We start from the raw sequence: 27,522 nt of genomic DNA on the forward strand, positions 1-27,522 counted from the left end.
GCGGGGCGGTGGGGGCGGGGCGGGCGGGCGGGGCCGGCTGTGCGCGGGCGCGGCGGCCGCGCCTCCGCCCTCGGCCTGCGAGTCCCAGGCGGCCGCGGGCGGCGTGGCCTGCAGTCGGCAGCTACACCTGGAGGGCTCCGCGTTCCTGCTCGGGGTGGGTCCCGCCGAGGCGGCTGCCGGGCACCCGCCGGGAAGGGGTCCTGAGCGCTGGGCAGCCGGGGCAGGAGCACAGGTCCGCATCTCCTTTTCATTTAAGGAAAAAGGAAATGCCTTTTGGCCGAACTCACGATTAAACTTCGCACATGGTGCTTGCGGGTGGCCGGGTGTGAAATCGACCTCTGCGTGTGACAGGGGGGCGATCTCGAGTTAGACTAGTTGCTGCTGGAGGATACCGACCTGCAAGGCTGCCTTTGAGGTTGCTTAACTCATGACAGCAAGAGGTTTGTGCGCTTAGGCGGTACTCGCGGAGCTCCAGGGCTTTTTGAAAATGTATCAGGGGAGGCGTCGGTCAGAAGTCAGTTGATGGTTAGAAATAGTGGGTGTCATTTTAGACTTAGCGGAAGTGGAGGACTTGAAAGCTTCATGCAGTTCTCCCATCAGTTGTGAAAGTGTCGTTATACTGCGGATCTCGCAGCTTGTGTGGTTCTGGGATCAGAAGGTAAGTCTGCCAATCCCATGCGGCGTTCGTCTTCAATTACCTAAACTCTGACCTTGCAGATTGAAATCTTGGAATGGGGACTCCCGCGAACAAGCAGTTGGGTGCCGTGTCCGGAGGAGCAGTGAGGGTGGAGTTTGTCTGCTCTTAGGTGATACAAGTGCGTGACCTGCCTGAGTTGTGCGGTGGGAGGACACGGCGGCCGTTCCCCTTGCTCGCAGCCCTGCTTGAAAGTGAGAGTAGGAAAGGGAGTTTGTGCCACATCTTTAAACTTCCGAGGAACTTCAAGTAGTGGATGGCGCTTGATGACCCTGTAGACCTAAGGTTGAAACCATGTAACCTCTTTGAGCCTTAGCTTCCTCTTCTGTAAAACGACGTGAGGACTGATAACTTAAAAGTAGGTTTCTTAAAGGGTGCCCCCCCCCAAAAAAAAGGAATAAGGAATATGAAAATGCCTGACATAGAGAAAGCACTAAGTAGTAGCTATTGCCATTTCCTTTTGGGGAGAATACCTTTTAGATTCCTTGTGGGCCTAAATTCTTCGTGTAAAATGTGAAGCCTGCTAACTTTGATTCGCTTTGCCAATTACAAATCCTTCTTGCCTCTGAAAAGGCAGTGTTAAACTAGGAAGCCAATGGGTGGGCTTGCCTTGAGTGTTTTTTCTTCATCATCAGACAATAAATCAGGTTCTTGTGTCTTGGAATGATTTTGTTGCTCCTGCCTATAAATGTGAGGTTTACATGTGCTTCTGTCCCTGTGAAGCTAGGCGAAGGCCTCACTTAAGCGCTCAGTAACTGGTTTGGGGGGTTTTGTTCTTACAAACAAATGTCCTTCGTAACACCTGTGAAGGGCATCCCAGGAGAAAGGGAAGGGGTTCTGGTTTGGATGATTGGTCTTAGCTGGAAGGGAGCCCTAGCGGTCCTCTGTTAAACCAACATCACCCAGTGGATGCTGCTGGAAGTCGTTTCCAGCCTCCTTGCGTGTGAGGGGCAGCTTCCCAGGTAGCAGTTGTTCTGACCATTCTCTCAATGAGCAACTGGGAAGCCTTCACTGTTGTCAAGAAGCCTCTGCTTTCATGTGGAACCTTCTCGGGCAGCAGGACATTGTAAAGGGTCAGGGCCCAGACCCTGAAGCCAGGTGACCTGAGTTTCCATCCTGGCACTGTGAAACCCTAGGGTAGTGTCTAACTTCTCTGGGCCTCAGCTTTCCTATCCAAGGAATGTTACCTAGTTTCCGGGGCTGTTGAAGCGTACGGGAGATGATCTGAGTGTGGCCCTTAAAATAGTGTCTTGCCAGTGGCATAGGCTCAATAAGTATTAGGTGTTAGCAGTGGTAGTGTAGGAACCAGTGTGGTGAGCAGTGAAACAGGTTGGTCCTGGGTTTGGCAGTGGACCGGGCTGAGCTGAGCTGTGTGGAGGAGTAGGCCTTAACCAGGTCGGAGTGCCAGTGCGGGGGGGGGGGGGGGGGGGGGGGGGGGGAGGGCCTCCCGTCAATGGAGGAGTCTTGGCCAGAGCCCCTGACATGAGCAGGCGGGGTTGGTACCCACCAGTTGGGTAAACAAAGGTGGATCAGAGTAACCTAGAGATGACACGATGGAGATTGATGCTTTTTTTCTTTTTTTTTTTTTTTTTTTTTTATCCTCCATGCTGGTGGACGCAGTAGAAAGGTTTTAAGCTGAGCACAGTTGCCATCAGATTAGCTTTTTGGAAAGATTGTGCCTGCAGTAGCACGGGGTTGGATTAAAAGTAGGGAAGGCCCATCCATCCACTTGTCCTGACAGCTTTTTGTCTGCCTGTGACTCAAAAAGGAAAATGACTGCTTAGCAGACAGGCATTTCTTTCCAAATCTGGAAGCTTAGAGAGCATTCGCAAAAGGCACGAAGAAACCTTTAGATCATCCCAGGCAGCCTTACCTCTTAAAAGTTGTTTTCAAGGATATACTGTACATACCTGATTACGAGGCCAGGCTCCCCGCAAACATCTGTCTGTAAAGAGGGTGTCACCACGTGTTCAAGTCTTTCCTATTTATTACAGGGCACTCTTCAGTTACTCTGTTTTTGAACAACAGGATGCTGTTTGGGAAATACATAGTGCACTACAAAACCTCAGTTGCTGCTAATTTGGTATGTTTATACAGTGAATCAGTACAGTCAGTGATGACTGAAAAATGTTCCGCCCTCCTGAATACGTATTGATGGCTTCGGTTGGTTGAGATTTCCAATGAGAGCATCGTGTGTGGATTCAAAAAGCATTCTTTCGCAGCTGATTTGGCAAACGTGAAGGTGATGTGCTCTAGAAAACGGAATTCAATCGTTCAGAGGGGCTTAAGTGACCACAGAGACACTGATATGTGGAAGACGAAAGTGAAATGGAATAAAATTGTTTCATGAATTAACCTATTGCCTTTTATAACGTATTTTTAAATACACGTAGGTTAGTAAGTTAAAGATTATAAGCAGACATTTGAGTATTTCATCTACAGCCCTCAAAGGTTTTATTTAAATTAATCCTCACAATTTCTTCTTAATTTTCTCCTTGCAAGGGTATCATTGTCTTAGGTTTGAGATTAACCTCCTATTTGGACATTTCACAGAAATTGTTGATCTTTTTCTCTAAAACAGATTCCCTTTTCTCATTTTTTAACTTTTAGAAGGTTTAAAGAACATTGTGTACCGGCAGGGTTCAGAAAATATCACGGAGAACTTCCATTCATAATTCTTTGTTGAGCAGTCAAATAAGCTACTCTTCTGGTAAAATGTATTGAAATGTATCTTAGTCACCTTGCAGTGTTTGGTTATAATAAAAGGTAGTTGTGTCTTACTAGCAAAATGCAGCTGACCTTTGAACAACACAGGTTTAACTGTGCGGATCCACTTATATACAGATTTTTTTTCCCATAAAGACAGTACAGTACTATAAATATTTTCCTTGTGGTTGTCATCACATTTTTTTTTCTCTGGCTTACTTTATTGTGAGAATACAATATGTAATTCTCATACGAAATATGTGCTAATCGACTGTATTTGTTATTGGTAAGGTTTTCAGTCTACAGGATATTAGCAGTGAAGTTTTGGGAGAGGCAGAAGTTATATGCAAATTTTTGAGTGGGGGCTGGGCAGGGTCAGTTATGTTGTTCAAGGGTCAACTGTACTAACTTTTGGATATTTGGTAATTTAGTAATCAGAAGTGTTTTGCCCAACTTTGTGAATCAGCGTTTTTAGATGCTGATACATGAGTTTCACAAAGTAACGCCATGCTCTAGAACCGTGTTGTCCACTACAGTTAACATCGGCCACGTGTGGTTACTTAAATTTAATTAAAATAAAAGTTCAGCACTAGGCACAGTTTAATTGCTCTTTAGCCCTTTATGACTGGTGGCTACCGTACTGAACAGTGCAGACTTAGAGCATTTTTATTATTGCAGAAAGTCTTGTACTGCTCTAGAATGAAATTCCACTTGAGACACATAAATGTCTTAATGTCATTAAATTGTTCCTGACACATTCCCCCTATTCTCTGAGAGTAAACCATTCTGGTTTTTTTTCCTGTCTACAATAGTGTTTGCGAACAGAGCACGTAGAAAAGTTTTCGTTCTGAAGTCGTAGTAAATGTAGATATCCATTCTTGTTCCATACTCTTCCGTGTTAGTGAAGTTTTGATAGAAATAGTTCTTCTGTGCTGTAAAACAGTTTTAAAGCAGGAGGCAAATATTTGTGGCTCGTAAAAACTCAGAAAAATCACGAACCTACAGTAAACTGTCACGAATTCCAACAAACAGAAGCAAGACAGCACTCACTTTATTCTTCATGTAAGTTTCAAAGATGAGAAAAGCTCCATCCTCCGGGAAGTCTCCCGTCTGTGTGGGCGAGCTAAGGAACGGTGATGGCAGGACTGGACAACCTGCACTAGGGCAGAGGGATAGCAGTTTTAAACCTGAGAGTAGCATAATCAGATCTGTCTTCTACTCTGGCTGCATCCTAGAGGGCGGTTTGAGGTAGGGCCAGAGGTGGGGGGGATATTGGAACATTGCAGTTGAGAAGTGATTTGTGCTGTCACATTGCAGTGGACGGGGTAGCAGCAGTGGCTGCAAGAAAGAATTCTATAGGGGCGCCTGGGTGGCGCAGTCGGTTAAGCATCCGACTTCAGCCAGGTCACGATCTCGCGGTCCGGGAGTTCGAGCCCCGCGTCGGGCTCTGGACTGACGGCTCAGAGCCTGGAGCCTGTTTCCGATTCTGTGTCTCCCTCTCTCTCTGCCCCTCCCCCGTTCATGCTCTGTCTGTCTCTGTCCCAAAAAATAAATAAACGTTGAAAAAAAAATTAATAAAAAAAAAAAAGAAAGAATTCTATATACAGTAGGAGCTGGTGGCCTGTTAGAAATGAGAGGGAGAAGAACAATCTCAAGACGATGGCTGGGTTTTTTGCTTCGGTGGTAGACGATGGCATCACCAAGCTGGCTAGGAGCAGTAGGACAAGGAAGAGGGTTTGAAGGAAGACAGTAAATTTGAGCACGTTGAACTTAGATGTTTGCAGCATCTAGGTAGAGATGTCCCTCAGACTGGAGTTCAGGAAGGTGGTCCGACTAGAGACGGTGTGAGTCTTCTCTAAGTAGAGTCATGATGTAGGGAATGTGAAGAATGAGAAGCAGACCAAGAATGGGGGAGGGGCAGCGACCAAGGGAGAGGGAGCTTCAAGGGAGGAGGCGCGTTCAGCAGCCAAGAGACCTTGTGGGGTAGTGTGGAAAGGGACTGTTTGATTTGGCAAGAGTTGAGGAATCTCAAGTCTTAGTAAATAGCCTGCTGAGGTGGGAAGCAGGGTCAGTTGGTTGGATAAAGAGGCTGGTGCCGTTTTGGAACGGCTGGGTGAGAAGCTATAGGGAAAGAAACTAGTTGGTGAGAAAAAAACATCTGGAACATCGTAGAGGTCCCAGCTGATGTTGGAGAAAAGCAATTCCTAGGGGCATCTGTCCACCTAGTTGTGTGAGTTCTCCCCATCCCCCACCCCAGCCCCAAAGAACCTCCAGGTGCTGCATTGCATCCTCAGCCCTCAGCACTGAGCCTTATCTTCGTGCCGTCTGTTTCTTGGGGCACCATAAGAAAGAGCACAGCTTCTCGTTCAAGTATATTCGTGTCAGTCTGGGAGCACAGATCGAATATGAAAGGCCATCGTAATGTTAACATTATATGAGGTATTAACTAAAACTGAGTGTACTGCGGCTCACTTGTCATCTGTGCTTTATATTTTCACAAAGGTAATTGAATACACTTTACCATGATGATTAATGCAAAAGCTAGCTTTCTAAATCCTCCTTCGAATGACCTTTTGATAGATACTGCGTCTATAGTACTGCAAGTAAAGAAAAAAGAACTAATATATCTGAGTACCCAGTAGGCACTTTACATGCCATTTAACAAAAAATGCACAATCATTTTTACCTGTTTGAAGCCTAAATGTATAATTGGAATACTTTTGCTTCAAAGCACACTCACACACACCCCTAGCCACCTGCCAGTGGGCTCATTTAGGGAGCTGATTGGAGAATGGTGGTGGTGAGTTTGCCTGGATTTATTTTGTGTTTTGTTTTTTATTTTTATTTATTTTTTTTTAATTTTTTTTTAACGTTTATTTATTTTTGAGACAGAGAGAGACACAGCATGAACGGGGGAGGGGCAGAGAGAGAGGGAAACACAGAATCGGAAGCAGGCTCCAGGCTCTGAGCCATCAGCCCAGAGCCCGACGCGGGGCTCGAACTCGCGGACCGCGAGATCGTGACCTGAGCCGAAGTCGGACGCTTAACCGACTGAGCCACCCAGGCGCCCCGTGTTTTGTTTTTTAATTTTTATTTTTGAGACAGAGACAGCATGAGCAGGGGAGGGGCAAAGAGAGGGGAGACACAGAATCTGAAGTGGGCTCCAGGCTCTGAGCTGTCAGCACAGAGCCCGACGTGGGGCTCGAACTCATGGAGCGTGAGATCATGACCTGAAGTCAGACGCTCAACCGGCTGAGCCACCCAGGCGCCCCTGCCTGGGTTTATTTTGAACTCACTCAAAGCTGCCACCTTACCCAGGAGGTGCTGTGCAAACAGTAGTCTATTGGCCTTTCATGGAATTGTGAGTCCTTCGCCCACCTAGCCCTTGACTTGGTGGGCTGGGGGTGTCTCTCCTAGCACCCCTCACCAACATGTATGTTTGAACATAAGTGGATGGGGTTAGGTTGCAGTCTGTAACCAATAAGAAATTTACTTGGCTGCAGCCCCATCTTCTTAAGAGTGTGCCTGGTTTCCAGGTGTCTTTGCCTCTCCCTATTTCTGAAGTTAAATATCAAGAGTGTGGCTGTGGTTTTTCCTGCGCTGTTGCTACTTCGAGAGGGGAAGATGGTCACATCTTGATTTTATGTAGCAACTTTGTTAAAGTATTAGTTAAACAGTATGCAACTATTGATATACAAGAAATAGATACATATTGTGTCAGAATCCCCATTTTAATTTCTAGAAATACAAATATGGCGTGAAAAGAAAGGTATGCAGTCATCTGTTTTTGCCTTTAAAAGTTAAGATATTACGTAAAACGGAATGTTGTGGGAAATTTTGAAGTTTTAACAAAGATGTAATTGTATCCAAATTTACTTTAAATTTAAAAGATTGTATAATTCTGAGAATAGCTAAGCAAGTAACTTGAAATTGCAGTGTTCGTCTCATGTCTGAGTCTCTCAAAAGACAGGTCTATTTTAAGGAGTTCTCTCTCTCTCTCTCTCTCTCTCTCTCTCTCTTTTGTGTCCATGTATGGGTATTGGTATTACGGAAATCAGTAGGGGGAGGGGAACTGGTTTCTCCACAGAACTCTTCATTATTTATCTACTTCATCTGAAATATGTGTGCATTGGAATCAAATTCAGTTAAGTCGATTGGATCATGCCTCTGGTATTTCTGTTGAGTGCAGTTGTAAAAGAGAGTCAATGCCAGCATTCTTGCTGTTAAGGTCCTTGGCCCTACAGTTGGCTCACCGCCCACCCTCAGGAAAGGTCCCTTGTCATACATAGTGGTTTGGGTTCAGAGAAACTGCCATTTGGGGCAGCTAATTGAGACAGATTCATTAGAATCAATATCTATAAACTAGTTTCTAGCAATTCCCAAATAGGGCCATTTTTTTTTTTTTTTTTTTGCTATTGTTCATTCTCCTATTTGCTCTTCCATACCTTTCATATTTTGTCCCCTCCTCCTCAGATGTGCATAAGCATGGCCCCGCTGTGAGGACATGTGTCATTGCAGGGTCTGTTCTCTCTGTCGGTCTTTCTGTGTCTTCCACATGCACGGTTTCTTCCCATTAGAGAGGTGATCTCTTACTCCCACCTTGTTTGGAGCACTAAGGGACACCCATTGATATAAGCATGCATTCCCGTGGTGACAAGAGATGGGCAGTAGGAAATCTGAAAATGTTAGTCTCAGCTAAAACACAAGGAATCGGGCTGCTTTTGAAGAGTTTGGGGACTCTGAGCTCTTGAAGTTAGATTGAAAGCAGCTTTAGCAAGCATCCTGGGGCATGGGGGCGTGGCACGGGTTGGGAAATTGGGAGCTGGTTGGATTTGACTAGTCCCGACTTTGGGCCAGACTGGGAAAGGGCAGTATCGTCACAGTCTCTGTGTGCATTTCATTGTTTTTCTCTAAATATAACATCGAATCAGAATCTCCAGGGCTGAAATTATTTACACGCACAGTCACAAGAGGTTCTAGGTATGGCCAGGTTAGAGAACCAGAGAGAATCCCTGATACAGTCAAAATGATACAGTAATGCCTATTAGTAATCTCCAAAAAACAATTATCTACCTTCATTGATGGACAGATGAATGCTTAGAGCAGTGTTCCTGGTTGACATTCCTTTCCCTTCTTTTTTAGCGAGTGATATTGTACTGTCTTTGGTAATCCAAAACTGAAATGCATGGGGGATATAATTTTTCTATAAATGGAGTTAAACATATTTATAGTTTATACATATTTATGATGTCCTAACATTTATATTTTTGTATAGATGTATATGTTTTAGTGCGTGTATCCCCAGCCTTCCCTGTTTGTTCTGTTGTCTGACTTTTCCGGAATTGAAAGGCAGACCTTCAGAGTTTATTTTAAAAGGGCCACCACAAATCAGTTTGGAAAGAAAGAAATATTTTTGCAAATGACTTTAGAACAGTTTGTTGCTACGGTATCTGTGTAAATGTTTGGTTATTCAGCACACATTATACACTAGAATTGCAGACAGATAAAATTAGATGCAAATAAAATATTTTGAAATGTTTAAAGGGGAAAAAAAAGGCAGATTTCTGGAACGGGAGGAATTTCAAATCCTAAAAGAGAACGGAGGAAATCACAAAGAAGGCCAGTGCATGTCATTGAAACAAAAAAACTCAAACACACCCAAATGAGTTACCAAAAGCGGATCTTCCACAGAAAACATTGGGAGCCCTTGGTTTAGAGAAGATCGCGGTGATGGGGACAGTCCCATGTGTGTGGCTAATGTTACATGCGCTCCATTTTTACGTGACCAAAGGGAACATGCAGAACTCATCGTGGTCATTGGCCACATGGACTACGGTGCCGTGTACTCCTGGCAAAGTAGCATCTGAGACCATGGCACGTCCTGTTACTCGTTATAATCAATTTAGTAGTCAAGGAAAATAGTCCTTTGGAGGGGAACCCTCAAATTGGCATGAATTATCAAAAGTCATTTACCCCTCTTTGGTGCGCTTCATTTCCTTTCCTTTCTTGTATGAATTCGTGAGACATTTACCGCGTATACATACTCTCTCACCATGTTGATGCTTTTCTGTGCCCGAGGTTATAAATAAAGAGTAAGAGAGGTCAATAATGTGATTACAACGAAAACACATTCCTCAAATCTTGGACGTGGTGCTGCCAGCCTTCTCCTATTTGGAAAAACACAGCCTTCCTCTCCTCCCTATAAATTTCTCACTTCCTCAACATCTATTCATCCAGTTTCTGAATTTCTCAGATCTTCGATTTTGCATTGCCTCCTGCCCGCTTTATTAGCTGGTTCACTGCCAACTAACACCTCTCTCCCCGAGTAGGCGAAATAAAAGACTCTGGGATTGACCTGGTCCCCTGTTAGCAACCCTGATGAAAAGCTCCACCAGAAAGAGTGAAATCATAGTATAAAATGAAGTTTGGGGGGGGGGGGATCCATGGGGTGTTATCCTCGGTGACATTCCTGTTGTCCGTAATTGAAGGTGACCGTATGACTGTCGAGAAAATGGACAAAATGGAGAGTGCCCCAGGTTAGTAATGAAGGAACTTTGCTTTGTCTCAACTAGGTCACTTGCTTAGCCACGTGGCTGGTCTGTCTCCTTATTTTACCCATGTGATGTCCTCGTTGGGTTGGCCGATCTCGCAAATGCCTCAGTGTTCTGTGGTTCCCTCTGAAGGTCATGAAACGAATGCGCACCGAGCAGATTCAGATGGCAGTGTCCTGCTACCTCAAACGCCGGCAGTATGTGGACTCCGATGGTCCCCTAAAGCAAGGACTGCGGCTGTCACAGACTGCTGAGGAGATGGCAGCCAACCTCACAGGTACCCGCGGGCCCGCTCTGGGGGGGGGGGCCGGAGTGTCCGTGACAGGTCACACTTCTCCGGAGGCCTCGGTGGGCACCACCAGATGATGGTGCTGGCCTTCAGAGATGCTATCTACCCTTCAAAGCCGCTCCTAGAAGCCTCCTGTCGTAATCCATCCCGCCTCGGAATTCTAAGTGGTTTTGTCTGTATCTGATGTTACGTGCGACCTGTCCTTCTGTGAACTCCCATGCGACAGGACCCGGAGGGCCAGGGTTTCTGTCCCCTTCCTGCACTCATCCCTCTGCTGTAGCCCGGAGCCTGGCCCACGGGAGTCAGGTTTGCTGGGTGAACGAATACTTTGGGACCAGTGGTTGGAAAGATTGGCATCCTAGATATGCTCCTGAAGTTCTAAATTTGGGTGTTGTTTCTTGTTTTGAAATCAGATGCTTTTTCGGGGGGAAAAAAAAAGTGTCTTAAATCTGTCCAGAGTAACAAACACTTATTACTTAGCTATGCTGTCAGTTCGGTTTTTATGTAATAGAATTTTCTTCTATTGGATTCGTGTACTGGAGATTTGGGGGGAAAAAACGAATGGCTGCAGTGTTTTTAGGGTGACTGTGCCCTTTAATGGCTGCAGGTGGAGTTCGACATTGCAGTGACTTCTCCAGCATAGCCCTGATTCCTCTTATCTGCTCAGACTGGACTCTTCTCTTTTTTATTCTTGCACTTCGTTCTGCTCTTCTGAGTATCTGCCTCCACCTCCTCCTTCCCTTAATGGTTTCAGCCTCCATACTGGTAGCAGCAGCTTCCTCTGCCTCCCTGTATTACCTCCAAAATCATGAAGCCAGACCCTGCGTGCTCTTAGGGTATGTTGCCATTGCTGTAGAGGAAGAATGATGGGACGGTAAAAACCTGAGGGTGTCCTCAAAGGGGTGGTTCCTGACTCCCCCCGAGACCGTAGAAGTAGCCCAGTCAGGCATCTGCCTTCCTGTTCCTCAGCATCAAATCCACTCCGTTCTTCCTTTCTTTCAGACTGGGTTACCCTCGACAAGAACGGAGCCAGATGACAGACGTGGAATAAATTACTACATGCCTTATTATTTCTAGTAGGATGGCCAGTTTATAGCGCCAGAGTAATTCCTTGTAAACTTGCCATCACAGCCCTTGGTGTGCATTAATCATCTCCGGCTGCCCTGTATTCATTAGAACCTGGGAACAGTAATTCTCTGCAGTTGTTGGTAGAAGATAGAAGCAAGAGCTATTACACAGACTTCCAGAACATGACTCTTAGTTGCCTTAGTTAAGACATAATGGCTTCCTAGGAAGGTCTCTGTTGTCCCTGGAAAACCACCAAGAAATGTGAGAAACATGAAATGTGATCATCCTAAGATTTTGTCCGAGGTCTTTCTGTCAGTTGAGCAATCTGAATAATATGTCTTCATTCAGCAGACCACCTATTGAATATCTGCTATTGCCAGGTGCTGAAAAGTCCTAGAGATAACTAAGGTTAGGATCCTAGCTCCTAAAGAGCTTAACATTGTAGCCAGGAAATGAGGCAGATAAATCACTGATGATAGGAGGGTATGATGTAGTAAGTTCCACAAAGGGAGAATGCCTCAGGTTCTGTAGGGACAAAGACGATGGTCGTCTCAATTAGCCTAGCAGGTCAAGGATTGCTTCCCAAAGGTCTCGTGGTTGGGACGCCTGAGCGGCTCAGTTAAGCATCTGACTCTCGATTTCAGCTCAGGTCATGGTCTCACCGTCATGAGATCAAGCCCCGCATCAGGCTCCACACCAGACATGGAGCCTACTTAAGATTCTCTTTCTCCCTCTTCCTCTGCCCCTCCCCCACTCACATATGTGCACTCGCGCGCGCTCTCTCTCTCTCCCTTAAAAATTAATTAATTGAAAAGAAAAAGGTCTCGTGGTTCCTAGCATACAGTCAGGGGTTAGTAAATAGAAGGGATGAGCTAGGTTTCAAAAGAACCATTAGGAGTTCACCAGGGGCCAGTGGAAGGAGGGTATCTAAATTCTCAAATGTGAATTATGGAAAGATCACTTTGGTGGCTGTGGTGTTTGGGGAAGGCCCAGGGTAGAACCAGGGAAACCACTTACAAGGCCACAGAATAATCCAGTGAAAAGTGAGGACGACCTGAGTTAAGGACGCGGTAACAGTGGAGAGGAGAGGAAAGATCTGAGGAACTTACAGGACTTGGTGACTGGTTAACTCAAGTTGGGAGCCTCATGGAGGACAGAAAGGAGTCCCCTTCTTCCATGTGCAGCATAGTCTCCTGCTTTAGGCTGTCGCTCTGAGTTCCAGTGGGGCACACTGACTTCTCATCTGTACCCCCTCCCTGTACATTTTATGTTGTGGCTGCTTCAGACCTGCTGCATTAGATTCCACTCCTACATTATATTCCATTTTCTGAAATCTGTTAATGTTTCATCCAGATTATTAAAGATGGCTCCCGCGGCCCCCAGCCACCTTTCCCCAGTGTCTCCCTCCTCCCACAGAAAGGGTGAGGGAATGTCGTTTTTCTTCTTAGAAAGCATAAATTCATAGTATGGAGACTAAGTGCATGTCTACGTACTGAATATTAAGACTCCAGCCTTCTTGGGGTGCCTGGATGGCTCAGTCGGTTTTAAGCATCCGACTTTGGCTCAGGGCATGATGTCGTGGTTCATGGGTTCGAGCCCCGCATCGGGCTCTGTGCTGACAGCTCAGAGCCTGGAGCCTGCTTCCGATTCTGTGTCCCTCACTCTCTGCCCCTCCTCCACTCATGCTCCGTTTCTCTCTCTCTCAAAAATAGATAAACATTAAAAAAAAAAAAAAAAAAAAGAATTTAAGACTCCAGCCTTCTTGCCCACATTCTGCTGCCCAGAATACCAGTAGCCAGTCACATATCCTTCAGGAAGGTGATTACAGATTCTTCCCTGGTGAATCTGACCTGCCCAAGACAGAAGACCTACAAAGACATTGACATTGGGAAATAGCCCATCCAAGTCATGCTGGGTGATAAGCATACGAAGTTTCTGTCAGCTCTGTAGGGCCTCACTTTCAGCCATGAAAGAACCTACCATACCCTCTGTGAAAAGGAGATGTGGAAAGAAACCGTGAGAAGCAATTTGGATGAAGCAGACAGCTGAGAGAAGAAAACTTCAAAAATACCTTCAATGATCGCCTCGAAACAAGAAGAGAATGCTACTTTTAAAAAAACAAAGAACATTCAGAGAACAGCAAGAAATTTGGTAAATTTAACTACAGGGTAGTAAAAATGAAAAATCAGTAGGAAGGCTGAAAGTTGAGGAAACGAGATCTAACCTTGAAATCGTAGGGTTTCCAGGGGTGCATAGCTGGCTCAGTTGGTACAGCATGTGACTCTTGATCTCGGGGTCGTTCGTTTGAGCCCCACATTGGGCCTGGTGCTTACTTAAAAGGAGGGGGGGGGGTGGAAGAAGAAAGAAATAGTAGGGGTCCCAGAAAGGAAACGGAATCACAAAATTTCTCAGAACCAAGAGACATGAGGGGGCACCTGGGTGGCTCAGTCGGTTAAGTGTCTGACTTTGGCTCAGATCATAATCTCACAGTTCAAGCCCCGCATCGGGCTCTCTGCTGTTAGCACAGATCCTGCTTCAGATCCTCTGTCCCTCTCCTCTCTCTGCCCCACCCCTGCTTGCTCTCTTTCTTTCAAAAATAAGTAAACATTAAAAAAAAAGAAAAAAGAACCAAGAGACATGAATTTTAATTGAAAGGGCCCACTAAGTGTTCATCACGGTGGTTGAAAATAGACCCACACCAAGGTACCTTCTTGTAGGATGTCAGAACATGGGGTCAGATGCTTTCAGATAGGTCTCTCATGAATTTATGGACCTGTCCTCTCACTCACCTTTCTCTGTGCTTTATACCTTTTCATTCCTCCACTGTCATTTTATTTTGGGTATCGGGAAGGAGAGGAGATACATAGGTGTCATCACTTGGTCATATTTAACCAGAAGTCCCAGCATACTTTGAAAACGTACTGAAATGTCCATTGCTACTGATGCGTACTCAACACCCTCGTCCATCCATCCTGCCACATATTGGATTAATAATTGTGTTTCCCATCCCCATCTCGTGTATCTTTTCCGCCTTAGTCCAATCCGAATCCGGTTGTGCCAACATCGTGTCCGCAGCCCCTTGCCAGGCAGAGCCCCAGCAATATGAAGTACAGTTTGGACGACTACGGAATTTTCTCACTGGTAAGTACTCAGCACTAGGAACTACTACTTATCAAGAAAGAATCATGCAAATTTCCCTCAGAAGCTAGTATATTCCAGGTATGGTGTACATAGTAGAGATTCCAAGGTGGTTTCGCACAGCCCTTGTACTCAGTATTACAATCTATTGGAATTCGTGAGAGACTTAAATCGCAAGGTTGAAGTGTGCAAGAACCAGGGCTCCAGATGTTTTGTTCACCGTTTTATCTGTGGCTGTCAGCAGAGTGACTAGAACTTGGGTTGAAACAGCGAAAGCTCAATCAGCCGTGTAGAGAAACATACTTAAATGTAGAGAATTTGAAATGTACATTGAAATTGCTGTTACTAATATAGCACATCTCAGGATGAGCTTTTCCCCTTATTTCCCCAAGTGCAAGGCTGTTGTTCTCATGAATCAGCAAGATAAAAAATTAGAAGTAATTTAGACCATTCATGGGTGGTGTAATGACCACTAGAATGCAAAATCAGTAGATACGAGTTCCGATCAGTTCTGTTAACTCCCTGTATGACTTTTTAAATTAATCACTTAAAAAAAAAATGGAGTTGCTTGGCCTCTCTGGGGCTCTGGTTTCCTTGTATTTGAAATAGAAAAGGTGATTCAAGGGGCGCCTGGGTGGCTCAGTCGGTTAAGTGTCTGACTTCGACTCAGGTCATGATCTCACAGTTCGTGGGTTCGAGCCCTGCGCCGGGCTCTGTGCTGACAGCTCAGAGCCTGGAGCCTGCTTCGGACTCTGTGTCTCCCTCTCTCTCTCTGCTCCTCCCCGACTCATGCTCTCGCTCTCTCTCTCGCTCGCTCTCTCAAAAATAAATAAACATTAAAAAAAAAATTTTTTTTTTTCAAGAAAAAGCGATTCAAAGGTATAACCAAGTGTTCTCATCCATCCAGTCCTAAGATGACTGATTATACTTTTAATGTTGGAAAGATTATTGCAGTGAGGGAGACCAGCTTGATTCAGGTTATTAATCAAACTTCCTTGAGTACTTTCTTCATATACGATACCTTGAAGTACAAGAAATACAAAATTCTCTGCCCTCAAAGGATTGAGAGTAACTGACAGATAAAATGGTTAATAGTAAATTGTAGTTAAAACTCTTTGAGATTGTTTTCTTTTTTTTTTATTTGAAAAATCCTCAATAATAATCTTTAATGGTAAAGATGCATCTAATGCAATCAGTTATAAACCAAAATAATACATCTAGTTTTATTTCACTTAGGGTTGTCCTGATTTTACTTGACCTCTAATAGTTTGTATTTTAAAAAAAAATTTTTTTTTCAACGTTTATTTTATTTTTGGGACAGAGAGAGACAGAGCATGAACGGGGGAGGGGCAGAGAGAGAGGGAGACACAGAATCGGAAACAGGCTCCGGGCTCTGAGCCATCCGCCCAGAGTCCGACGCGGGGCTCGAACTCACGGATCGCGAGATCGTGACCTGGCTGAAGTCGGACGCTTAACCGACTGCGCCACCCAGGCGCCCCTAATAGTTTGTATTTTAAAGGAAAGATTCCATATTTCCTGTGTCCTGCGGTTGGGGAAAATGGCCAAAATGTTACAGGGAATAAACGTTACGAAATAAAACCTTAGAGAGGGTTATCTTATCAGCCTCAGAGTTGTTGATTGATGGAATTCAGAAGTGTAGTCTTTTAAATGGTTACAAAAATGAAAAAATCATGAAACTTAAAGGTTTAGTAAAAAGAGTCTATTAAGTTTAAACTGAAAAGAAAGAAATTCCATTAAGATCCTCATATCATATGAATGTTAAATATCTCAGAACAGTGATCAGCTGCTCTCCATCTCCAGTAAGGATTAAAAAAAAAAAAAATTGAATTTATAAGAAGGATTTCATTCAGAGGTAAGCAAGAACTTGGAGATAATTTAATCATTGGCATTCGCTTTGGAGGCTTAAAGCAGTATTTCAAAATTTTTAATTCAGTCTTTAGAAAGACGTTTTACTCTGTTTTTAAAATAGGGCTCTATTTCTCTCTCCACGATAGATTTGTCTCTCTGTGCTATTGGTGGGGAAGCTGGTTTGGAAAGGAATGCCTAACTCTTCTCAGCCTTTCTCTTTGATCCATTCAGCCGATATTTATGTTAAGCAGTGGTATTGCAATAGAGAGTATTGATGTGGAGCCCACTGTCTAATGAGGGAGACAGACAAAAGCATAAAGCCCCAATGTATCATTACAATAGTGATGCCTTCCCTGTACTCACCCCGTGAGATGACTCTTGTCATAGATACGACTTATTGCCATTATGCATGACACTCGTGACTGTAGTGATACTGTATAGATTTTTGTTTACGTTTTTAAATCAATGAAGCATAGATATGATAGGCTCATTGGAATAATTTTATGATACAGAACTGTGGTTACTTCTTGCAATGGAGAATTATTAATACATTTAATTGCTCACTGATGTGATTTACCCTGGTGCAACGTTTTCTGCTTCAATTTATTTCTTTGGGCTTTTGATGTTATTCTTAAATATTTGCGGGGCGCCTGGGTGGCTCAGTCGGTTGAGTGTCCGACTTTGGCTCAGGTCATGATCTCATAGTTCATGAGTTCGAGCCCCGCGTCAGGCTCTGTGCTGACAGCCAGTTCAGAGCCTGGAGCCTGCTTCAGATTCTGTGTCTCCCTCTCTCTCTCTGCTCCTCCCCTGCTTATATGCTGTCTCTCTCTCAAAAATAAAGATTAAAAAAATATATATATACCTGCTCAAACTCTTAACATGGAGTAAATGTTAACTCCTTGTATTTGAGGATGCTGGTTTTTTCCTAATATGTGGTATCTTCTTTATTCTCATCTCATAATTTCCTTCAGCCAGAACTTTACATTGCAGTAAATTGTAATCTATTAACCCTCTCCTTTGTCTTGTTTCAAAACTGAGGAAGTTGTCTGTTATTTTACCTATAATTCCTTAATCCACTGGGCACAGGTTATTTGGAGGGGGTGAATATATGTTTTGTCGTGTGTTTTTACAGACTGCTTTTCCTGAGACATTTTTGCATACCCTCAGGCCTCTGAAGAGTAGTCAACCAAGTCAAATGAACTAGTGTTTCCTGAGCACCGAAATAAAGTATAAGATATAGTAATTAATCTAAGTAAGAAGCAATCCTAACCACAGAAGTCTAAAACTAAAAGTTTTTAAATAAAGTTCAAATATAGTGGAAGAATTTTCACAAGCCAGTGTGAAATCAGTGTTGAATTTTGTACGTCTAGGAGTCGCATTCTGAAAGAAAGGTGAACGTTGGTTGGGGTAGTCGAGAAGGCCTTCCTGAGTAGGGGGTAGAATTTAAGTTAGCATTTGGAAGGTGGGTTGGATTTCAGTAAACGGTGGAAGAGGAGGAGGAGGAGGAGGATTCGGGGTGTGGGGAAAAGATAGGAACAAGAGAGTAGAGATGGCAATTTTCTCCTCTAGGAGCAGGGAGAAAACGAGCTTGGTTGAGAACAGGGCTTTCCGATTGCAGACAAAGCCAGACACCTTGGAGCCAGGCTGAGGAGAGACCTGACCACTGGGCCTGGAAGCGTGAGCCTCTTCCTGTCTCCTCGCGGAGACAACCAACAGGAATGTTAGTCTAAAGGCAGTTGGTGACAGGGTTTGCAAGTGGGATGGCACAGAGGCCAGCCTGAAGTCCGCTACAGTACTTGCTTGTGAAGCGAGGTGAGTAAGGACCAGAACTCAGCGGAGGTGTGAAAATGGAAAACAGGGTCTGGATCTCACAATTAAATTTCCAAGGTAGACTCTCCAAGGCTCAAGATCAAAGGAGGATGACTCGGGCTCTGTGACAAACCGGGGCTTAAGCTACATTGGGCAGAAATAAGTCAGGTTGTGCCTTGTACATCATGATGATGGTGGCCTCCCACGGTATAGACTGCAGTAGGAAACCGAGGCTAGTATTTAAGAGAAGATACAGACTTGTGATAAAGAACTCAGCATCAGCTTCACGGAGGTGCAAATTCCAGTTTTAGGAGATGATAAATCTCGAAGATAGTAGGAAAATAAGAGCCTCTCAGGCTGGAGCACCCGGAGTGTTTTTTTCCTCCGTAAGTTATCTGTGGGCGAGAGATTCTGGGAGCTCACCTACTGCTGTGGGCCCTTTTCTTCAGGAGGCACAGTAGGAAGAGCAGAGGCTTTGGAACCATTCGGTCCGGGTGTGAATCTGGGGCCAGCCGTGACCCTTAGACACAATGACGGATGTCAGGTGCCTGGGTCACAGGAAACACACACTCCGTGTTCACTCCTGAAAGTGAAATGACCATTTGAGGAACACGAGGGAGAAGTGGAGCCCAGGAGAGAGGGACGTGAGAAGTCAAGCTGGGCAGTGTGGGGTTTCAGAGTAGAGGCCGGGGTGCCACGTAGTGGGGTCAGACCACACAGAGACAGGCAGGAGGACACAGACTGACAAGCTCGGTTTTCACTTAACCTCGTGTCCTTTTCGCTGCTGATTTCTGCAAACTCCACGAAAAGCTTCCTCTTCTTTCCCACCAGAGGAGTGTGGCTCCAAGTAGGCATTTGTTACGTAGCCAGCGGGTAGATGGATGGGAGGAAAGAGAATCATGCTTTTCGGAGGACATGCTCCTTTTGAAATTAGAAAAAAATCTATTTTAAGTGGGTCCCCTTTGAGCAGAATCCAAAGTGCGTGTTATGATTGCAAGGAAACAAGATTGATCGTGTGGGTCTCACCTTGTTCCACATAATGAGTATGTTGATCAAAATGTTATTTTATACCTGACCGGTTCTCTTCAGACAAGAGAGAACAGCTAAGCAATTTTGAAACTGAGCTGAAACAGCAGTGAATTTCAGTCAGTTTTGAAGCAGTGCAGCCCTGTTTCTTGCTGGCTAGGTTCTTTCTATAAACTTATTAAACTAGGGGCGCCTGGGTGGCGCAGTCGGTTAAGCGTCCGACTTCAGCCAGGTCACGATCTCGCGGTCCGTGAGTTCGAGCCCCGCGTCGGGCTCTGGGCTGATGGCTCAGAGCCTGGAGCCTGTTTCCGATTCTGTGTCTCCCTCTCTCTCTGCCCCTCCCCCGTTCATGCTCTGTCTCTCTCTGTCCCAAAAATAAATAAACGTTGAAAAAAAAAAAAAAATAAACTTATTAAACTAAAATGCCTCTCATTTTGAAAAGGAAGCCTGAAACTAAGATTTTAAGGAATTGCAAACAATTCTTCATCCCCATCGTATATTGGAAGTCCAATTGATAAGGATTGAGCTGTTTTGGTTTTGGTTTTTTCATTAGTATTTTGGGGAAAAAAATTTTCCAGAGCTCTTCTAAAGAACTACAGCATTTAGGGGCACCTGGGTGGCTTAGTTGGTTAAGTGTCTGGCTTCGGCTCAGGTCATGATCCACAGTTTGTGGGTTCGAGCCCCGCGTCGGGCTCTGTGCTGACGGCTCAGAGCCTGGAGCCTGCTTTGGATTCTGTGTCTCCTGTGCTCTCTGCCCCTCTCCCGCTCACGCTCGCTTGCTCTCTCGAAAGTAAATAGACCTACAAGAATTAAAAAAAAATTACAGCTTCTAAAGAAAAAATTTTTGGGAGCTCTTCTAAGGAATTACAGCATTTACAGAAGAAGCATTTAAAGAATTGGGGTGCCTGGGTGGCTCAGTCGGTTAGGCATCCGACTTCAGCTCAGGTCATGATATCACAGTTCGTGAGTTCAGGGCCCCACGCCGAGCTCTGTGCTGACAGCTCAGAGCCTGGAGCCTGCTTCGGATTGTGTGTGTGTCTCTCTCTGTCTCTCTGCTCCTCCCCCTCTCCTGCTCTGTCTCTTTCAGTGTCTCAAAAATGAATAAACATTAAAAAAAAAAAAAAGAATTAAAGACCAAAGTCTGTATCTGGGCCCTCCATAGAAACACAACTGATAGGGCATATGTGCAGAGAGATACATTTCAAGGAGTCAGTGCATGCAGTTCTGGAGGCTAGTAAGTCCAAAATCCTCAGAACCGGCAGGCAGGCTGGATTTCCGGGGAGAGCAATCTTTGTTCTTATAAGGCCTTCAATTGATTGGACGAGGCTCACCCACATTATGGAGGATAATCTGCTTTACTCAAAGTCTACTGACTTAAACGTTAGTCGCGTCTACAAAACAAAATACCTTCACAGAACCATCCAGAATAATGTTTAACTAAGTATCTGGGCATTATGACCGGGCCAAGTTGACACGAAATTCACCACCACAAGTCCACCCCCTGTCAACTTGGCACCCGCACCCATCTCCTGAAAGCGTACTTACTCTCCAAATAAAGATTATTAACAAGGTCATTATTCCACCTATCATGATATAGCTCTCCTGAGGACAATGAAGAATGCACTAATCCTTCCCCCAGAAGAAAAAACAAAGTCCTTAGGTGATTTACTCTTTTCCTTGATGTCCTGAAACTTAAATACTATGGCATAAAGTTAACGATACTTAAATACTCTGATACAAAATCAGAGCAACTTGTGTACATGATAAGGGACTAAGAGAGGAAAGAAAACAAAGATATTTGCCTATAGGTAGATATACACACGCACACATATTCACAACAAAATAGGGAGGGTTACATAAATAATCTTCATTTCTGTAACTGGTCACATATTTCGTTCTTGGTGGGTAACTACCTTCTTCTACCCGTTCTGTATTTTCTTTCCCTTCGGCGAACCCCTCAGCTGGTCCTGGGTCTTTACCGGATGGGATGACCCACACCTTCATTTCTGAAGAGCCTTGGGCCATTACTGGACCTGCCTCGATCAGAGTCTTGTAGTTTTCCGTCACCCTTAACCAAGGGACAGAATGAGACCAAGGGATGCCCTAAGGGATCTCCTGTAGTCCAGACATTCCCTTCCTTTCCTCCACTGTGGAGTGACCGTCCAGCGTCCCCTTGGTAGTCAGGATCAGTCGGCCCAGCCAGCACTGCAACTTCCTTCTTTGCCTGATGGAGACAGGAGGAGCCCAGAGCGGCCTGGTGACAGTCGCAATTTCAGTTCATTTTCTAAATTTTTTTTTTTTGTTCAACGTTTATTTATTTTGGGGACAGAGAGAGACAGAGCATGAACGGGGGAGGGGCAGAGAGAGAGGGAGACACAGAATCGGAAACAGGCTCCAGGCTCTGAGCCATCAAGCCCAGAGCCCGACGCGGGGCTCGAACTCACGGACCACGAGATCGTGACCTGGCTGAAGTCGGACGCCCAACCGACTGCGCCACCCAGGCGCCCCTCAGTTCATTTTCTAAACACGACTTGCAGTAGGGACGCCTTTATTCTAAACTGTACGTATTGTACAATTAATTCACCTGCGATAAAGTGAAGTAGGGTGTTGGGTAGAGATACCATTCTGGTATCATTTATCATCAACTTAGGGAGGCAAGATTCTCCGATGTTCCTGATTTTGAGCCATGAATGGATTCTTTTTCACGAAGGGGAAAAAAAGATGCTGGCAGAAGCAGCAAATGCTGACTTAAAGCATTTGGGTACTTGTTTGTTGATGTGCAAACATTACGCTAGATATAAAACCCTTATGGCTGCCGTATTTCCGAATGAAACCGAAACTCACAAATCAAGTGCAAGCAAAACCACAAAAGCATTAAAGTTCACATTAACAGCAAGTGAGTATATCGGATGGATTTTGCCGGAACTAACTTGCCGCTCCAGGTGGAGTTGGGGACGGTGCTGCTGGCTGTGACACAGGCTAGTCTGCACTCAGCTTCCCGGAGGCCCTTGCACCCCACGTAAGGTCCTGCCACCCCCACTGGCCTCTGGCTGAACGACCTTTGTGCCTTCATGGCTCACTCTGCCCTCACTTAACGTAGGTGTCAGATACACCTCAGGGCTTTTCTCGTTCGCCTGTGACATTTAAAGCCGGACGCTTTTTTGAACATCCTTTGTCACGTAGCTTCCTGATGTTAAAGTCTCAAATTAGTAAATGGTTTAGCCTTAATGACGTGAAAATGTCTCATCTGTAAATTATCACTGCAAAAGAGAAGTTTTATTTTGTAGTCAACATAATCAAAATGATTACACTGGCAGATATGGGACAACAAGGGATGGATGTTGTCATCTTAGTGTTGGGGCGTGCCAGCCTGGGTAGGGAAACACGGTAATGAACTCACAAAAATAAGTACTCCCTGATATCACTTTAGGCGACGGCTGCCAGAAGTAATCACAAAATTAAATCGAGCACTAAAATCGCATGTCAGTACTTGCTTAATGGCCATCCAGACCATTCTGAATACACTTGTGTTCGGGTTTTTTTGTTTTTTGTTTTTTTAATCATCATCGAGTTAAAAAGTGTCTGTGAAGAACTCACAGTCTCCCAAGAATATATCTAAGGACCCTCAGAGGTCCACGCTCCCCAGTTTGAGAAACAGATATTGAAGGGAAAGTACTGAACCTCGAAGCCCTGGGCACAAGCCCCTGAAGTGTCGTGAGGACTTAGGCAAGTCACTTAACCTCTCTGGGCATCAAAGTCCCGATTTGTGGCCGACTTCAGACCCAGTTTTGCTGGACTTCAGAGTCCCTGCTCTTCCTTCTTCAGTCAAAAGGCTTTGAATTTGCACAATTCCACGTTGGGCTTCTGTTTCAATCGATAGTCCTGACCAGAAAGGGTTCTGGGATGGTGGGCTCCCCGGGAGAGTCCCATTATCCCTTGAAATTATACTGATTATAAAGCCCTCGTTTTTTGTTTTTTGTTTTTTGTTTTTCATTGTAGATTCTGATTCCCAGCATAGCCACGAAGTGATGCCTCTCCTCTATCCTCTCTTTGTCTACCTCCATCTCAACCTGGTCCAGAACAGTCCTAAGAGCACAGTGGAAAGTTTTTACAGCCGCTTCCATGGGATGTTTCTGCAGAACGCTAGCCAGAAGGATGTCATTGAGCAGCTACAGACCACTCAAACCATCCAGGACATCCTGTCTAACTTCAAGCTTCGAGCATTCCTAGATAACAAGTACGTGGTCCGTCTCCAGGAAGACAGCTACAACTACCTGATCCGCTACCTCCAAAGCGACAACAACACCGCCCTGTGCAAAGTCCTCACCTTGCATATCCATCTTGACGTGCAGCCTGCCAAGACAACGGATTACCAGCTCTACGCCAGCGGCGGCTCCTCCCGGAGCGAGGGCAACGGCTTAGAGCCCGCCGACATGCCCGCCCCTCTCCTGCAGAACGAGGCTGCCCTGGAGGTCTTGCAGGAGAGCATTAAGCGCGTCAAGGACGGCCCTCCCTCCCTCACCACCATCTGTTTCTATGCCTTCTATAACACAGAGCAGCTGCTGAACACTGCGGAAATCTCCCCAGACAGCAAGCTGCTTGCTGCGGGGTTTGACAACTCCTGTATAAAACTGTGGAGTTTACGATCCCGGAAGTTAAAGTCAGAACCCCATCAAGTAGACGTGTCCCGCATCCACTTGGCTTGTGACATTCTGGAGGAGGAGGTATGAGTATCAGTTTTCTTGCCTACACCTGCCTTACTAATTTGCTTAGAGTTCTTACCAAACATGACAGATCTTGTGGAGAATGGACTTCGTTATTTCCTTCACCGTGTAGCCGCAGCCAGACTAATGCCCATGTAACCTGTAGCCATTGAATTCCTGCTCATGCCTAACCTTGGAAGACATGAAAACTATTCTTAACAACATTAACTGAACATCATTAATGATCGATCAGTGTTTGTTACTGTCTGAATGTGGATAACATTGCTAAGCCTAATTAAAGACCTTTAGCTAATATCGAGATTTACAGTAAGTGTGGGTGTGGGTGTGTGTGGTGGTGACAGCGGTGGCGGCCAGGGTGTACGTTTGTGCAAACATAAACATTTAGAAGTAGGATTGCTGGGGCAGAGGGCCTGCACTTTAAATTATGATAAATATTCTCATTTTCCGGTCACATCAACAGTAAATGAGAACTCTGGTCTCCCTTCACCCTCACCAACACTGGGCGTTACTGGCCTTCCTGAGGCCAGTGCACGTCCTCTGGCTTCATGTCCCCCGGGGCGTTCCCAAACCCCATTTTGAAAAGTACACAGGAAGTGTAGTTGACATTTCACCCATCAGTCGGGGTAATGATCTTGTTCGGTTTGTTTAGGGATGGTTACCGAAAAGGCAGGCCGAGTGGCCCGAGTTTCAAGTCCCTGAGAGTTACTGTCTTAGAAAAAACGTGGGCAAAGAGAGAAATTTCATAGAGTTCGCCTTCCCTGAAAGTGGCCCCACAGCAGCTGGGGGCTAGAATATTTTCGTCATCTCACCACTGAAATTCAGGGAGCTGTGGCTCAAGTTAGTTTCGATGGAAAATTCTTTGCATGGGGTTGAACAATTAAGGAGTTTAGAAAAGTTCAACTTAATTTCCATAGGTGATAAGGATATCAAGAATATTGGATGCACAAAATAAGCCCTTTTTTCCAATTCTTGTTTTCTTAGTCAACTTCCAGTTAGTATGATCTTTGAGTTTTTGTTTCTTGTGAATGAGATGATACAGAGGAGTTTGTGGTGATGAGTAAAAGGTTTAAATTCCAATACACACCCTTTGATTTCTAGAATCTTACAGGACCCTCCAAAATATCTTTTTAACTTTATTTATTTATTTATTTTGAGAGAGAGAGTACGAGTGAGGGAGGGTCAGAGAGAGAGAGAGAGGAAGAATCCCAAGCAGGCTCTACACTGTCAGAGCAGAGCCCAGTGCGGGGCTCGATCCCCCAACCATGAGATCATGACCTGAACTGAAACCAAGAGTCAGACACTCAACCAACTGAGCCACCAAGGCACCCCCGAGATATTTTTTATTGCTCATGTATTTGAATGTTTAGATTTCTTTTCCTAGGAGACAATTCTAGCCTCTCGAGCGTTCTTCACATACAACTGAAGGTTGCTGCCTTCATTGAGTTACAGCCTTCTGTAAATACAAGGAGAGAAATTATTCCTGCTGACCTTATCAGCTTGATGATGTTGTTTGGAGATTATTCTAGGCATTACAAGTCAACATAAAGGAAGATAGCAAAGAGAAAGGTAAATACGAAGAAGGAAAGAACATTAGGTTCAAAAAATGTTGTAAGATTCTACCTTGGCGGGGGCGCCTGGGTGGCGCAGTCGGTTAAGCGTCCGACTTCAGCCAGGTCACGATCTCGCGGTCCGCGAGTTCGAGCCCCGCGTCGGGCTCTGGGCTGATGGCTCAGAGCCTGGAGCCTGTTTCCGATTCTGTGTCTCCCTCTCTCTCTGCCCCTCCCCCGTTCATGCTCTGTCTCTGTCTGTCCCATAAATAAATAAAAACGTGGGAAAAAAAAAAAAAAAAAGATTCTACCTTGGCTACCACTGAGAATTAGCTTTGTGACCTATTCGGTAGAGATTTCCAGGCTTTGGAAGGCGTGCATTTGAAGACCCAGAAGCGAAGAATAACGTGATGATTTCCAGGAAGTGATAGAAATTAAATGTAGCTATACCGTTGGGAGTGGTAAGACAGAAAGCAGTATGGCGCCACAGGCTGCGTGAGGGACTATGGTGGCCTGAGCAAGGGGAGTGGCGGCAGGAAGGGAGCACAGTGGACAGGTTAGATGAGAGCTCCAGCATTGGACCCAGTGGAGGGGCTGGGAGGGAAAGGAAGAGTCGAGGAGGACATCTGTGTCTCAGACTTGACCACCTGGGTGGATGGTGGGACACGCCATTCAACTCAGATGAAGCGATGTCAGGGGAGCGCTTGTTTTGTTCAGGTATCTTCCTGATTTATTCGCCATTATCCACATGGAAAGTACCAGAGATTCTGCTCCAGTATGAAGGCACTGCTTTCCTTGTGAACAAACTTTCTTTTACCTTTAGAACTAAAGTTGAGATCATCCCATTAGGTTGTGAGGGGTTTCCTGTTTGGGATTTCTACCCCCCCCCCACCCATTTTGTCATAGCAGTTTAGGGAAGTTTTTGTTGTTATGGTGGGGAGGGGGGTTGTTTTTGGTTTTTTGGTTTCTGACAAGGAACATTTTGGGGGAAAGCAAGGTATAAATCAGTTCTGATAGTTTTTAATGTTTCTCCAATGAGAACTTGGACTTCCTTGTAGAATTTACAACTAAAATAGAAACTCTTAAAAAATTTTTTTAATGTTTATTTATTTTTGAGAGAGAGAGAGACAGAGTGCAAGTGGGGGAGGGGCAGAGAGAGAGAGAGAGAGAGAGAGAGGGAGACATGGGATACGAAGCAGGCTCCAAGCTCTGAGCTGTCAGCCCAGAGCCCGACATGGGGCTCAAACTCACGAACCACAAGATCATGACCTGAGCCGAAGTCAGATGCTTACCCGACTGAGCCACCCAGGCACCCCTAAAATAGAAACTCTTTTTTTTTTTCTCACATTGATTTATTTTTGAGAGACAGAGTGAGACAGTGCACGAGTGGGGGAGGGGCAGAGAGAGAAGGAGATACAGAATCTGAAGGAGGCTCCAGGCTCTGAGCTGTCAGCACAGAGCCTGACGCGGGGCTCGAACCCACAAACCGTGAGATCATGACCTGAGCTGAAGTCGGACACTCAACTGACTGAGCCACCCAGGTGCCCCTAAAATAGAAACTCTGAATGCAAAGATCACAAACTCACATGCTTGTAGAAGCCAAGCAGGTAAAAGTAAATGGTAAAGCTACCTGGATCAAAGAGCTGGTAGGAAGTACGAAAGGACACGAAAACCCAATCAAAACTCCACTTTGCAACCTCTGCCTTAATCTTTGTGAAGCAACAGCCGTTGCACAAATTAGTGGATAAAATGTTTTAATAGTAGGCATTTAAAATACTGATCAGACCCAGCAATTCCATTTCCAGATATATGCCCAAGAGAATTGAAAAGACATGTCCACACAAAAATTTGTACATGTTCAAAAAAAAATTTGTACATGTTCAAAAAATTGTACATGTTCATAATATCATTATTCATAATTGCCCCAAAGTGTGAACAGCCCAAATGTCAATCAGCAGATTAATAGATACACAAAATGTGGTATATCTGTGTGATGGAATACTGTTCAGCCATAAAAAGTTATAAAGATACATATGAGACCTGCTGTAATGTAGATGAGCCTTGTAAATAAACATTTTGCTACGTAAAAGAAGCCAGCCAC

At 45.0% G+C, this 27,522-nt stretch overlaps 1 protein-coding gene across 4 annotated transcripts in view; it reads left to right on the forward strand.

Moving 5' to 3' along the window:
- Positions 1-27,522, forward strand: part of TAF5L (TATA-box binding protein associated factor 5 like) — a 34,536-nt gene that overhangs the window by 406 nt on the left and 6,608 nt on the right. Inside the window, exons 1-4 of one of the 4 annotated variants that reach the window (XM_086679710.1) lie at positions 103-232; positions 10,084-10,228; positions 14,345-14,449; positions 23,150-23,874. In XM_086679710.1, coding sequence (XP_086535836.1) covers positions 10,087-10,228; positions 14,345-14,449; positions 23,150-23,874 — 972 coding nt within the window. In that variant the 5' untranslated portion in view covers positions 103-232; positions 10,084-10,086. Of the gene's footprint in view, positions 1-102; positions 233-10,083; positions 10,229-14,344; positions 14,450-23,149; positions 24,167-27,522 lie in introns of those variants that run through there. The other 3 variants (XM_086679711.1, XM_086679709.1, XM_086679712.1) reach the window with 3 other exon arrangements.

Source organism: Puma concolor, chromosome D2 (genome assembly GCF_028749965.1).
Source record: "Puma concolor isolate L17-30 chromosome D2, mPumCon1.1.hap2, whole genome shotgun sequence".
Classification (NCBI taxonomy): Eukaryota; Metazoa; Chordata; class Mammalia; order Carnivora; family Felidae; genus Puma; species Puma concolor.